The sequence below is a fragment of the Miscanthus floridulus genome, chromosome 8, assembly GCF_019320115.1.
Source record: "Miscanthus floridulus cultivar M001 chromosome 8, ASM1932011v1, whole genome shotgun sequence".
Lineage (NCBI taxonomy): Eukaryota > Viridiplantae > Streptophyta > Magnoliopsida > Poales > Poaceae > Miscanthus > Miscanthus floridulus.
This window is the reverse complement of record NC_089587.1, coordinates 58,840,656-58,854,983: the sequence shown is the minus strand read 5'-3', so window position 1 is coordinate 58,854,983 and position 14,328 is coordinate 58,840,656. Positions and strand designations below refer to the sequence as shown.

General features: G+C 51.2%; 1 protein-coding gene and 1 long non-coding RNA gene across 2 annotated transcripts; both read left to right on the top strand.

The window, feature by feature from the left end:
• Positions 1 to 535: 535 nt before the first annotated feature.
• Positions 536 to 3,822, top strand: LOC136472218 (putative UPF0481 protein At3g02645). Its single transcript, XM_066469949.1, has 2 exons — positions 536 to 1,150; positions 2,408 to 3,822. Exons 1-2 carry the CDS (start codon positions 771 to 773, stop codon positions 3,714 to 3,716), a joined length of 1,689 nt encoding a protein of 562 aa, XP_066326046.1. The 5' UTR covers positions 536 to 770; the 3' UTR covers positions 3,717 to 3,822.
• Positions 3,823 to 6,549: 2,727 nt separating this feature from the next.
• On the top strand, positions 6,550 to 8,389 carry LOC136472217 (uncharacterized). The gene is made up of 3 exons (XR_010762296.1): positions 6,550 to 7,217; positions 7,684 to 7,744; positions 7,971 to 8,389. It is a non-coding gene; the product is annotated as an uncharacterized lncRNA (long non-coding RNA).
• Positions 8,390 to 14,328: the final 5,939 nt, after the last annotated feature.

Below are 14,328 nucleotides of genomic sequence, written 5' to 3'. Positions count from 1 at the left end.
CTTTGCCGAGGGCCTTTCTTTGCCGAGAGCTAGGCCGTCGGCAAAGCGGACCTTTGCCAAGTGCGAGCCTTTGCCGACGGCCCGGCACTCGGCAAAGGATTCTTTGCCGACGGCGGGCCCTGGCCGTCGGTAAAGATGTTCTTTGCCGATGGCTTATTCCTTGGCTGTCGGCAAAGAATTTGGCCGTCGGCAACGACAGCGATTCCGGTAGTGCATGATCATTAGCCTATAGTGATCACATCACCACCATGACGAATTTGCACATCGTTAGGGACAAGTTCATCATTGCATCTAGCGTTGTTGGCAATATAGTTGCAGCCTTGCCGCTTTCTTCTTCACTCGGCGACGACCAGCTTTACAGTTCATATATTCCAGCATGCATCGACGACTATCACATTCCACATGCATGTTTCACGCTTACGAGCGTGATGTGCCTGCTAATTAATATCTTTTAACAGCTCCTAACCACCCACTTGCGCTTATTAGCATCACACTAGTAGTTGTAGTTACGTAGTATATAGCAGCAGCTCGTCGTCGCATCCCATGGCGCGGGGCCGGGGCATGACCTGACCTACACCTAACCAACCAGCTGCTGCTGCTCCATTTCTCTAGCTAGCCATAGCCAGGCATCCAAGCAACTTGAAGCAAAAAAAAAAATGAGGAGTGCACAGCGAGATCAAACTGCGGATCGAGTTGAGTGATCCATCGAGATCCAGATCACCCGTTCGCCGCCACCGCCGTCGGTCAGTGACGCGTGAGCTAGCCACGCCATGGCGCTGTCGGAGCTGCAGGCGCGGGCGCGGTTCGTGCAGTTGTCGGCGGCGAGCGCGGGGCTGCACTTCGACGAGGACCGGTGGCTGAGCCGGGTGCGGCAGAGCCTGGAGCGGGAGGCCGCCGACGCGCTGGGCGCCGCGGCCAAGGTGTTCGACGTCCCGCGCCTGCTCAGGGCGACGCGGCCCGAGGCGTACCTGCCGCAGCACTTCGCGCTGGGGCCCTACCACTGCGGCCGCCCCGAGCTGAGGGACATGGAGCGCTACAAGCTCGCCGCCGCCAAGCGCGCCGAGAAGCTCTTCGCCGAGGGGCGAAAGTTCGACCACCTCGTGCAGCAGCTGCTCCGGGACCAGGACAAGATTCGGGCGCCATACCACAGGTACGTGTGTACGCCGTGTGCTGTGCTGTGCACGTCCATCTAGATGCACTCACTACTACACATCATCGCCTTTGATCCTCGCCTAATATCCTTGCTTCTGGTTACAATTGACAAAATCCCTAGTGAATTGACTAAACTACTTACTCGCTTTGCGTCCCCCCTAAAAAAATGCCTACATTTACTATAATTGACAAAATCCCTAGTGAATTGATAAAATCCGAGGAGTCAAACAATTTAAAGTTTAACCAAAGTTTATATATGAAAACTACCTACATTTATGAAATAAACACCAATACATTAATTAATTATAGAATATATTTTTGTAGCAAACCAAGTTGGAGACATAAATATTAATATTATTTACTATACAAATCTCATAGTTGCAAAAAAAAAAAAAAATTGTGACGGCGGGAGTATACATATACTGGAGTGCTAACTATTGTTCTCCTAGAGTATTGTCTCCTGCTGCCTTAACTTCATACCAGATGGTTGTTGGCCTAGCTAACGCGATCTTTTTTGCTCTTATATTAACAGAACTGCGGCGGTCCTGCTGCCTTTCCTCTAGAGCTTACTCGTTGAGTGAAGTTTGTTTTTTTATGCAACTCTTCGAGTATAGGTTGTACTACAAACTCACGTACATTCCTAGTGCGTAATCTAGACTTACATTAGCTGAGAGATATTCAAAATCTTAACTTACATCTACACCAAGAGACTACACGTGGCTGAGAGATAAATTTATTATTGGAGAAAAATTCCCAGTGAGACACGCGAGCGTCGATCCAGGCGATCGAACTCACGCCCGACCGCTAGCACACCTGGCGAGCGAGCCAACCGAGTGAAGTTTGTTGGTGATACAGCAGTAGTAGTAAGTGATGGTTTTACAACCGGACATGTAGGCTTCCCTTTTTTTTTTACAAAAAGAACAAAGACTCATAGAGGCCGTTTGACCAAAATGGGCATTTAAAAGGCCGATAGTTCACTGGCTTCTGGGCTGTTTTGCGGGCAAAGCCCAAACACTACAGGCCCATTAGTAACCAGACTCTGTACCCTAGTGTCTAGGAACGATTCACAAAATCAGTCTGTTTCAAACTTTCAATCATTCAAAACAACAACAACCAAAAAAAAAACGGTCTGCTTCTTAGTCCTCTCAATCTCAGATTCCCACTCTTCACATAGTCAGAATATAACTGAAGTTCTGTAATATTTGGTTACAATTAAGATTCATTAATTAACTGATTATTAGTGCACCTACCACAGGTTCCTGGAGCTGAGCGACCAGACGCTGGCATGGATGATGGCCATTGACACCTGCTTCCTCCTCGACTTCCTCGAGAGCTACCACCGCGACGAGGTCACTGACATGGTGTCCTCGGCGACCAACTGGATCAACGCCACCGTGCGCGACGCCATGATGCTGGAGAACCAGATCCCGCTCTTCCTCTTCTCGCAGGCGCTCGCGCTCCGCCACCCCAAGGCCGAGCAGGCCGCCGCCGACGCGCTGCACGCCGTGCTCGACCGCTTCATCAAGGAGGTGTCCCCGATCAAGACCACCGCGGAGCTGGTCGTCGCCGACATCGCCAGGCACGCGCACATGCTCGAGCTCCTCTACCACTTCCTCGTCCCCGACGCGACGGTCTTCGACGGCGACCGGGAGCCGCCGCCGATGGTGCCCGAGGAGTTCACCATCGACATGCTCGACCCGTCGCAGCAGCTGCCGGACTACGACAAGGTGAAGCAGGCGTGCATGCAGGTGTCCAGCCTCGACGTGGCGCCCGTCCGGTTCATCCGGAAGAACCTCATCTCCCGGCCGATGAGCATGGCGTCAAGCCTCCCGGGGAAGATCATGCGCAAGGTGCCGCTGCTGTCGGCGCTGGCGCCGCTGGTGACCAAGCTGATGGCGTCCACCGACGTGGAGGCGCGGCTCAAGGGCGTGAACCTGGGGAGCATCATCAGCTCGCCGCTGGCGCAGGAGATCATGATCCCGTCGGTGGCGACCCTGGCGCGGTGGGGCGTCCGGTTCGTGCCGGCGCCGGAGGGCATCGCCGGGATCGCCTTCGACGCCGCGACGGCGACGCTGAGCCTGCCCATCATCACGCTGGACGGCAACACGGAGGTGGTGCTGCGCAACCTGGTGGCCTACGAGGCCGTGGCCGTGCGTGGGCCCCTGGTGCTGGCGCGGTACACGGAGCTGATGAACGGCATCATCGACACGCCCAAGGACGTGAAGATCCTCGGGCAGAGCGGCGTGGTGGTGAACCACCTCAAGAGCGACAAGGAGGCCGCCGACATGTGGAACGGCATGTGCCGGGCGACGCGGCTGGGCAAGGTGCCCCGGCTGGACGCCGCGATACGGGAGGTGAACGCGCACCGGAGCCGGCGGGCGGCGGCGCGGGCGCAGAAGCTGCTCAAGAAGTACGTGTTCAGGTCGTGGCGGATCCTGACGCTGCTCGCCGCCGTCGTGCTGCTGCTCATGACGGCGATGCAGACCTTCTGCACCGTGTACCCGTGTTCCCGATGGTTCGGATCAGTGTTCCCCCAGATGCCGCAAGTCGGAGGAACCCAGTGATTTGCTATAAGCTGTATGATGCGTTTAATTGGACTCACTTTGTATAGGTTGCCTAATTTTTTAACATTTTTCTAGTGTATAAATAAAGTGGTTGGATTTGCACAACTTTTTTAAGAAGGGTCTCCAGATTGACGTGAATAGATAAGTGAATCTTCAAAATTGCAGTACTCATATATATGCAGGTGAGAACAAAAAAAATGACGCCACCATCACTTCTCATTTTAGGAGACAAGCTTCATAATTAAGAGATATACTGGGGTAGTTGCTATAAATGGCGAAAGTGGTCTTAGGCAAACACACACCTCTATCAATTGTTTATAGAGACATCCTAAAGAGACTGCCCCTGTTAGACGACTATTTATCGTTAATCCATTGATACAAATGAATTCCTTAAGATGTATGTCTCTAAAAATGACTATTAACAAAGGTGGACATTATAAGAGTATCGATTACGGCACTCTTAAGCAGCGGCGGAGCCAGGATTTATACTCAGGGGGGGCCGGCCGTCAGGAATTATACTTAGGAGGGGCCGGCTCGGTCTTTTTCATTGCGATAATTTTATTATCTAGTTGTGTTTTGTATGATTATATTATCTAGAAGATATTAATAAGTATATATGACAAGAATTTTATATAATCTCCCTCTTAATATAAATAAAAAATATTAAGTCATACTACTAATTTTTTTTGTTGTGAAACATTGGGGGGCCCCCCTGGCTCCGCCAGTGCTCTTAAGAGACACCTCTAGAGATCGTTGCATAAAAAATCATATCTTTTTCTATGAAGTTGGATGAATACAAACTTTACGCCAAAATTGTAGATCTCTACACGATCTACAGCTTTGTGATTCATAAGTCCTTTATTTGAAATTGTTTAGAGTACAAAAAAATTGTTTAAGTTCTCAAATTTTGAAATTTAAAATTCTTAAACAACCTCAGATAACGATAAGTTTTATAGGGAAGTTGTAGTTCTTAGTACAGTCTACAACTTTATAGTTTACAAGTTTATTATCGAAGTTGTATAGAGTCCCAAATAAATGTTTTAAGTTCTTAGATTATGAAATTCAAAATGTATAATTTCCAAACAATTAATAAAACTTAGATCCAAACAATTTTGAAATTCAAAACTCACTGGCCTTCTATTCGAGCAAGTTATTAAAACGTAGGACTCCTAGGTTGAAACCATCGGATGTATGAGCATTCTTAATTTAATTGACTTTTGCCGCAAGCCTCTGGAGTCTGGATCAACTGTTTTATATGTTATTAGTAGTGGCACATGAAGAGGCGGCAGAACACCCAAAGCTTGCGACGAAGATCATGTCGGGTCGGCGGCGATGGTGAACGGCCCAATCATACGCAAAAAAAATTGTGGCCCATGAAGATTCATGCCCGAAAGGTAAAAGGGAAGGAAGCTCATTAAAGCCCATCCCGTCGGATGCAAATTGGGACAATTTTGGAAGACCTCACATGCCAGTGGAACATTCTACAAGATAGCCCACTTGTGTGATGCCACTCCACCTGGCCTGGTCTGCCCAATGCCCCAATCCCCTTTCATCTCCAAACCAGAAATGTTTCTTATTAAAATAAAAATCTCCAAACCGGAAAAAAAAAACCATAGAACCCTAGACTCCCGACTCCATCATGCTCGCTCCACCGTCCTCCATATTCCTGCTATCGGGGGCAGCGGCACAGAGAAGAGCCAATCCGCCGGCTTGATCTGAAGCATGGACAAAGTAAGAAAGGGAGCACCAATCGAGCAACCCGTCCATCCACTGCTGCTACTCGTGGGGATCCCTTCTCTATGTTCGTGGGACTGATTTGGGCGTGGATTAAGTAAAGCAGAATGTTTTGGTATTTGACGTAACCCACACAAATATAGGGCTTGTTTGTTTGAACTTATCATCCGGCTTATCAGCTAGAATCTAGTGTATTTTTCTCTCATAACAAAATAGCTTCAGTCGACTTTAATACCAGCCGAATAGGCCCATAGAAGGTACATCATAAATGCACTAGTTATTTCTATAGTTAAGTAAAATCAAATGTTTTGCTATGTGATGTAAAACACAAAAATATACAAATTATTTCTAAAGGTAAGTAAAGCCAAATATTTTGATATTTTATGTAACCCACACAAATAAGGAAGGGAAAAAAAGAAAAAAATAGAACAAGAAGGAAAAATGAAAAAGAGAAAAAAATGAAATGTAAACAGGTATAAATTGTGAAGGAAAATGAAATACAAAATAAACTAAAAAAGAAAATAAAATAAAATAATAAAAGAAAATATCGCATCATAGAAACGTACGCCACACATCCACCACCCGCCTTCATCACACACGTACACGTAGATCTATAGTCTAGTAAAGAAATCAATGGTCCAACGAAAAATCACAAATGCTTGCGACGCATTTGGTCAGAGCACTCAGAAGTCAGAAGCGATGATCACTGGAGAATCAGCTAGTAGGCTGAATCTCTACCACTAATAATGCAATGATTGTCAACTTTCCTAAAGCCACGCCAAAAAACTGTCCACACCAACACCCAAAAAAATACGCCCAAAGTCAAACCAACCTTTCAAACGAAGGGACGAGATCCACTCTGACCATCTCTTTTCTCTTGTTCACTCAAATCCAACGGGTCCGATTGTTGGGACCAAACCTCATCACTCATTCCTCATCCCGCTCCCACCCCACGCGTGGCTCTCCCTCTCCCACCGACGCCCCGTTTCCCACATGCACGCGTGACTTTTCCTCTCGCCCACGCGACTCTGATTCCTCCTCTCTCGCTCCCCTCCCACTCTCTGCCCCACCGCATCGCACACCCCATCATCTCTCTCCCGAAGCGGCGGCGGGCACAACGGGCCCTGACGGCCCTCCTGACCTCGTCCCTCACCCTCGACCCGCCATAGGTCCGCCGCTGCGGTTGCCCATCCTGAAGGGCCCCGCCGCCACCCGCACCACCCCGACGCCGCTTCGTCTCGTGGGTACGGCTCCGAGCTCTTCGGCATCGCCACATCGCTTTTTTCATCGCTTTTTTGGGCCGCACCGTCGTCTCCGGAGGGGGACGCTGCTGGTGACGTAGAGGGAGACGCTGCGGCGGGGGGCCTACACCGCGTGGGAGTGCCTGAGGCCATCAGCCCATCAAGGGAGACGCGGCGGCGGGGGACCTGGTGCACGCGGGCGCGACCTCCCCTCCTCCGTGGCCGGCGCGAGCTCAGGAGCAGGAGGCCGCCCAAGTTCCCGTCCCCGCGACTGAGCGTGCGGGCGAGCGCGACCTCGGCCACTGCACGGGGCGAGCACGTGTCTGCCGTCGCGCGCAACAAGGCCGCGGACGATGACATGCTCTGCATGTTCACCCCGTCCTGGATCTCCGCCACCGAGCCTCATCCTCTCACCAAGTTTGAGATGCAACTCTAGCACCAGCTCGTCATCTTCCTCAACGGCGACCTCAGCAGCACACAGCTCAAGGCCACCAAGCAACCCTATTGGAACGGGTAAAACATAGTGGTATAGCACTAGACTTGGCCTCAAATGCATAAATAAAAACCATGTCGTTCATAAAAAAAACTAATAGGGTCAAGACTCTGGCCATATGAGATGGCTTAATGCTGTGCACACGGGGATTCGAACCGTGGTTGCTAGCTCAACTCTAACACGAGCTAGCCAACCAGGCTCGAGCCCGCTTGCTAACTATGTCGATCATGTACACAATCGTAAACAACACCACCTCTTTCTGTCTCATTTGGTCTGTTTGTTTGTTTTTTAATCAAATTTGCTGACACGTTGACAAAACATAATAACATATGGTAAGAAAAAACTTCCATTTTCTGATTATGATTTGGCAAGAGTCTTGCTTGCAGATTTGTCAATAACCTGCTCGCGGAATACAAAAAATTACGTACACCATGTACTCTGTAATATGCTGATGTCTTGTAATTGAAGTATCTATGCTAATGGTTTTTTTTTTTTGCAGGGATATGTGCTCCAGAATAGACCGTGCGCATTTGGCTTCAGAAACCAAAAATTGAAGAAGAGTAAGTTCAGATGTGTCTCTATTTTTTATTTTGTTATAACATTAGCATAGATACTTCAGTCACAGACTGGGGCTGGGATACATTAGCATACTTCAATCACCAGCAAGGGGAAGGGAAAAGCACAAATCTTTGTTTTTTTGGTATCTCTGTTTTTTAAGTATCTTTGCTGATGTTTGACATGACCAAGTTTTAACATTCCATCCAAACCTCCTGATTTATCATCCAGCAAGGGGCAGGGATGGGATCCCATGCGAGCAGGAGCGCGCAAGACCCACCTGTTAGCGCTGTTTGACCGATTGGGAAGTGGAAGAGCTGTGACGGACAAAACGGGTGGACGAAAATTATGCGCAGACGGCATAGACGCTTCGCTCTTCACAGTAGCAGAGTGCTGAGATATTTATGTTTTCTATATAATAATTTGAGACTAGATCATTAATTTATTTGTCATGTCATGTTATTCTCTGTTGTATTATCTCAGTTTTCTAGGCACATACTACTGGACCTGTGTGCGGGCAGGGCTAGGTTGTGCGTGGGTTTTATCTTTTGTTTTAGCCCTTAATCAGGTTTGCCTCTATTAGATCAATCCAATAGTTCTATGCATATCATCTGATGTTCGCAGGAACATCAGTTGTGATTCTCGAAGGGTTATTAAATTATTATCCCATGGCAACGCAAGATCTCATTTAGTTTGCGTGAAACATAAATATATCTCAGTGATACTTAATAACTTGACATATATGTCTTGGTTATTTGATTTGCATAGTTATATGCTGCCGTGGCGTTAGCATGCGCACTATACTAGTTAAGAATTGGAATTTCCACCCACAACTATGCCCCTTCAGATCTGATCCGTGAACCGGGCACATTTGGTATTTCCATCAATCTATCTACAAGGTGCCTATGGCGGGTGCAGGTCACAATATTCAGAAATGGAACCGAGGCAGCGAAGAACGCATTGGCTTCCGCTCGGACTAGAGCAGACAGAGGAGTACAATATTTTGCTGCAAATGGTGTTGGGAAATTGGGTTTTTCTTATACTATATCTCAATGGATCACACACGAGATCGAATCACTAAAGAATTACACCTGGCTCTCATGTCCAAAGTAAAAAAGAAAAGAAAAACCAAGAGGAGTAATCTTTCAATCAGGGCCCGATCGTTTTTCTCGGAATCGAGGCATGGAAGATTTCCATGTGGAACGTTAGGCTAATTTATATAGTAATTGAATAGCCGGAACGGATCCTAACCTCGTTCCATAACAACCGAACGAGGCCTCAAGGAATTCAGAGAAAGCTGGGGCGAGGGTGGAAGGGAAGTGATGCACCACGATCGGGTGATCACGCCTCTTCCTCCTCTCCTTGTGCTTGCCCCCTGCTGCTGCTAGCTGCTCGCCTCTCTTGTTCATCTTCTCCTCACTTGATCCCCGCTTCTGCTGCTGCTGCTTAGCCTCTGGATCACCTCCAGATTGCTTACCGGCAGCGACGGCGGCACCGCCGCAACATCCTCCCAAGAAGCCCAGCACCACGATTGTTGGCCGACTGAGCGACGGATCGGTCGACGATGTTTTTCCTCTGCTCGATCTTAGGGCAGGTACACTGCAGGCATACACTAGTATTAGCCCCATGTTAAAGTTAGGCTCCACGTTTGCAAGAAAAAAAATCAAGGCTACCAGCTATCCATACACACATGGTTCCATGTCCTGCTCCTGCACAGCAAAAAGTAGATGCATGCAGTAGCTTTCTCTCTCTCTCATCTCTCAGGCTAACTGTCGGGTTCATAAACCCGGGGTTCCTCATGGACCTGCTTCCCAGCAAAAGCTCGGCCCAGCAGACGACGTTGTGAACGACGCGCAACTCCTGGGACCGGCCTAAAAACCTAACAACAGGCCAGAAGGGTGATTCCGTCTCCGACCAAAAGGCCTGGCCAAGGAGGAATGGCGCTCACTTCCGACTCCGGCCCGCCTCTCCGACCGGAAGACCTGGCCAAAGAAAGGACGACGCTCGCTTCCGACACCGGCCCGCCTCTCTGGCCAAGGAGGAACGACGCTAGCTTCCGACTCCGGCCCGCCTCTCCGACCGGAAGGCCTGGCCAACGAGGAACGACGCTCGCTTCCGACTTCGGCCCGCCTCCCCGACCGGAAGCCCTGGCCAACGAGGAACGGCGCTCGCTTCTGACTCCGGCCCGCCTCTCGGACCGGAAGGCCTGGCAAAAGAGAGGACAACGCTCGCTTCCTACTCCGGCCCGCCTCTCCGACCGAAAGGCCTGGCCAAGCTCGCTTTTGACGCTCGCTTCTAACTCTGGCCCGCCTCTCCGACCGGAAGGTCTAGCCAAGGAGGAACGGCGCTCGCTTCCGACTCCGACCCGCTTCTCCGACCAGGAATACACCGAACCTCTGCTTACAGCTCTTCTCCGACCAGGAGGCTGGAGCCGACTGGGGAACGACCGACTGGGGACGCCTGCTCGGTGAAGACTCAGGAAACGGACAGAGCAAGTAAGGCAGGGCGCTCCGGTCAACCGCAATACCAAGGACCGTACCCTGCACACCTGTAGGACAGTACTGTCAGGTCATGTTAGAAGGGTACTTTATAACCTTCTAGACATGTCAGAACGCCAACAATGTTGTGGGCACCGACATTTATCCTACAGTATGGTAGACGCCGACATTTACCATACCAGAAGAAGACGGTGGAACCAACCACATGCATCCGGACACCAACAGTGTTGTGGGCACCGATAAACCATCTTATACCCGACGGCATGGGCAACAAGACTAGGTAGCGCACACACACTCTTTCTCTCACACACACTCTCTCTCTTATAAAGCCACCCCCTTCATCTATAAAAGGGGATGCGCTCTCTCCAAAACAAAAGGAGGATCGATTCAGATACGATCAATTCGGACGAGTGGAAAAACTAACGAGTTCCAACGATCTAGACAGAGCACACGCTCGAACACTTAGCCACATCGGAGTTTCGTCACTCTTGGCCCTTCGATCCGAGTCCGACCGGACCTCTGATACCCCCATCTTACTCCCTGTCGTTTGTAACCCCATAGCAAACTTCGAGCACCTGGGCTCAGGAATAAAGTCATCGACCGTGTCAAACTGGACGTATGACACGTTGCCTGAACCAATATAAACCCTGTGTCATTGAGTGCTAGGCCACATCCGATCACAACATACGGCAAAACGACAAATATTTACTAGTTGGTCACTTTTCGCACCGACAGTTGGTGCCGTCCGTGGGGAAGACGTCGTACGCTCACGCTTTTGGTCATCGGATGGCCCACCTTTCCGCCATCTTCGGCATGGTGGGATCAAGCGATACGACTCACTTTGGCTCGCTGGAGTTTCCCATGCTCCCACCTGTTGGGATGTGGGTTCCTCCCATCTTTGAGTTATCCTAGACCTTCCTCTTCGGAAGCCTAGACTTTGTCTCCGACCGGCTCGGCGTACTTCACCTCCTCGAGGAGGCACTTGTCCCGACGCCCGTCGGAGGAGAGGCGTCCTCCATCGGCTCTGGGACACCCAGCGACTTCAACAACGAGGCGCTTGCCCTTTCGCTCCGAGGATACGCTGGGCTCAAACCCCGTCGTGAGTAACGTACATACTGTTATTTACTTGCTATTTACAATCTTCCACCAACTCTCCGGAGGGACCCCCCATTTTCCTCACCGTGATTGTCGTGTAACCGGTTCCCCTACGGCCTTCGCGCCCCCCCATGAACTCATACGCACGGGGGCTCCAAAGGATGTTGACGCCGCCCCCCTCTCACATCTAAATTCGTGGGGGGATGGCGAGCTATGCTCCTGCCTCTTTCCACGACCTCATGGATGACGAGGTTGAGAGCGATGGCTCGAACATCGGTGATGTCGTGGCACCTAGTCACCCTCTGTCCTAGGAGTGTGTTATGGCAAACGCCCCAGGACAGCCGCTAGTGGTAGCGGAGTCTCTATAGACCCACACCCCTCTGGACCCTTGCGTGTGCAAAGGAGCATGGTGAGGAGCTACAACAAAGGCGGCAGCAGAACTAGCGCCACCTACGCCGGTGCGCTCGGCACACCATGTTGTGCCCCATGCGTGTAACCTAGTGAGCGGCGCCCAAGGTCGTGCCCGCTAGGTTTAGCGCAACATATCAACGAGGGGAATGATCCCCTACAGTTCGCTCGGGCTGGCCAGAACATCGCCGCTGCGGTGATGCTTCTGCGTGGGCTTCCGAGCCTATCGACCCATAGGAGCAGGCAGTCCACTAGAACCTCCGGGCGCTAGTGGAGACGCCACCATTCAACAGGCAGAGAGCTATGTCGCAACATCGACTTGTGGCCTCTCCCCACTAGGGGAGCGGAGACGCATAGACGAACGGCTCCATCCGCTCACCGCTGCAGCCGCCAGGCGTCGAGCGGGTGGGCGCAGCTACGCCATGGCCTAACCCAGCGCCCACTCCACACCGGCCACCTATGTATGAACGCCTCGAGCTGAACCAAGACCCTCGCAACGTCATCAGCAACCGACGTCAGGCCTGGCATGATGATGATGTCCATTGGGTGGTGGTGAGAACAGGTGATAGCCATGGCCGGACCATCAAGGGGAGTAGTGAAACGTGCCCCAGGGATGGTACCCAACGACTAGAGTCCTAGCCTGGATGGCCCGGGACCATGGGCCTTCGCCAACGCATCCAGAGAGCATCGTTTCCACAACGCTTCTGACCACCTACCAACATCGCCAAATATATCGAGGAGACAAATCCCAGTATATGGCTCAAACACTTTTGGCTCGCCTGCTGAGCCGGAGGAGTGGATGATGACCACTTCATCATTTAGTACCTTCCCATCTGCGTGGGGGAGCATGTTTGAGCATGGCTCGAATTCCTCCCGCATAACAGCATCCGCGACTGGGCAGATCTCAAGAGGGTCTTCGTTGGGAACTTCTAGGAGATGTATGTCAGCCCTAGCAACTCCTGGGACCTCAAGAGCTACCAATAGGAGCCCAACGAGTCCCCTAGGATTACATCTGTAGGTTCGAAACGATGCAACTCCCTTCCTAATGTCACCGACACGGACGTCATCAGCGCATTCCTCTCCGGGACAACCTACGAGCCCCTAATTCACAAGCTTGGCTATCTAAAGCCCCGAACCACCCACGACCTACACGATGTCGCCACAAACCACGCCTCCAGTGAGGAGGCGGTCGGAGTGGTCTTCAATGGAGGTTGGGACAAGGGCAAGGCCAAGCGCGAGGACCAAAATGAGGGCCCCTCCACGTAGAGGGGCAAAAAGAACAAGAAGGATCGACGCCGACTGGCCAACTCCGCATTGGTCGCTACGGCTGATCGCGTAGGCAAGCAGCCCCAGCACGACCAGCCTGACCACTTCGACAAGCTCATAGATAGCCCATGCACCAACCATGCTTACCCCATCAAGCACCTCTTCAAGGACTACGAGCTCTCAAGCGCTTCTGTGATAGGCCGGCGGGCCAAAAGAAGGAAAGGCAAGGTGGCAGCAGCAAGAAAGGAGGCATGGTGGGCAAGGATGGGGATGGTTTTCCTAACCCTAAGGAATGCATCATGATCTTTGGGGGATCCGATGCCATCTACTCAAGCGCCAGCACAAAGTGCGCTACAGAGAGGCATGTGTCGCCAAACGCGTCCCCTCCTTCCTTCGCTCGTCAGAATCTTCAATCACTTTTGATCAGAAGGACCATCCACCCCACGTCGCCAGACAGGTCGCTACCCGCTCATCATTGACCCCATCGTCCACATGAAGCGCCTCACCAAGGTGCTGAGACAGAGGCAATAGCCTTAACATCCTCTACGTCGACACCCTCGATGCCATGCATCCCCTAGTGGAGCTCTACCTAGTGAGCTCTCCCTTCCACGGCATGATCCTGGTATGTAGGCATACCCACTCAGGCAGATCGACCTGCCCATCATGTTTTGTGACCAAGCCAACTTTCGCTCGGAGGTGCTTACCTTCAAAGTGGTGGACTTCCCGGGGTCTTACCACGCCATCTTGGGGGGCCATGCTACGCCAAGTTCATGGCGATCCCCAACTACACCTACCTCAAGCTGAAGATACCAGGACCGAACGACGTCATCACTATGGGTAGCACCTTCTCGCACGCCTACACATGCAACCACGAGCATTACGAGCTCACCACTACCATCATCAACTCGTCCGAGCTCCTATGACTCGGGGAGTTGTAGACCCTAGCAGTCCTAGACTACAACAAGCCAACCTCCTCAACTGCCTTCTGCCCACTCGAAAACCAAGGCGGTGGGAATCGACCACACTGACCCTACCAAGACAGTGTGGATCGGGACCTAGCTCTAGCCAAATAGGAATGCGAGCTCACTGACTTTCTACGCACCAATCACGATGTCTTCTATGGAAACCTTTCAACATGCTAGGCATACCATGAGAGATTGCCAAGCACGCACTATGCCTCGTCCAAGCTCAAAGCCTGCCAAGCAACACCAGCGTTGCTTTGACAACAAGAGGCGCAGGCCATAGGCGAGGAGCTCACCAAACTCCTGGCAGCCGGATTTATCAGAGAGGTATACCACTCCGACTGGCTTGCCAGTCGTATT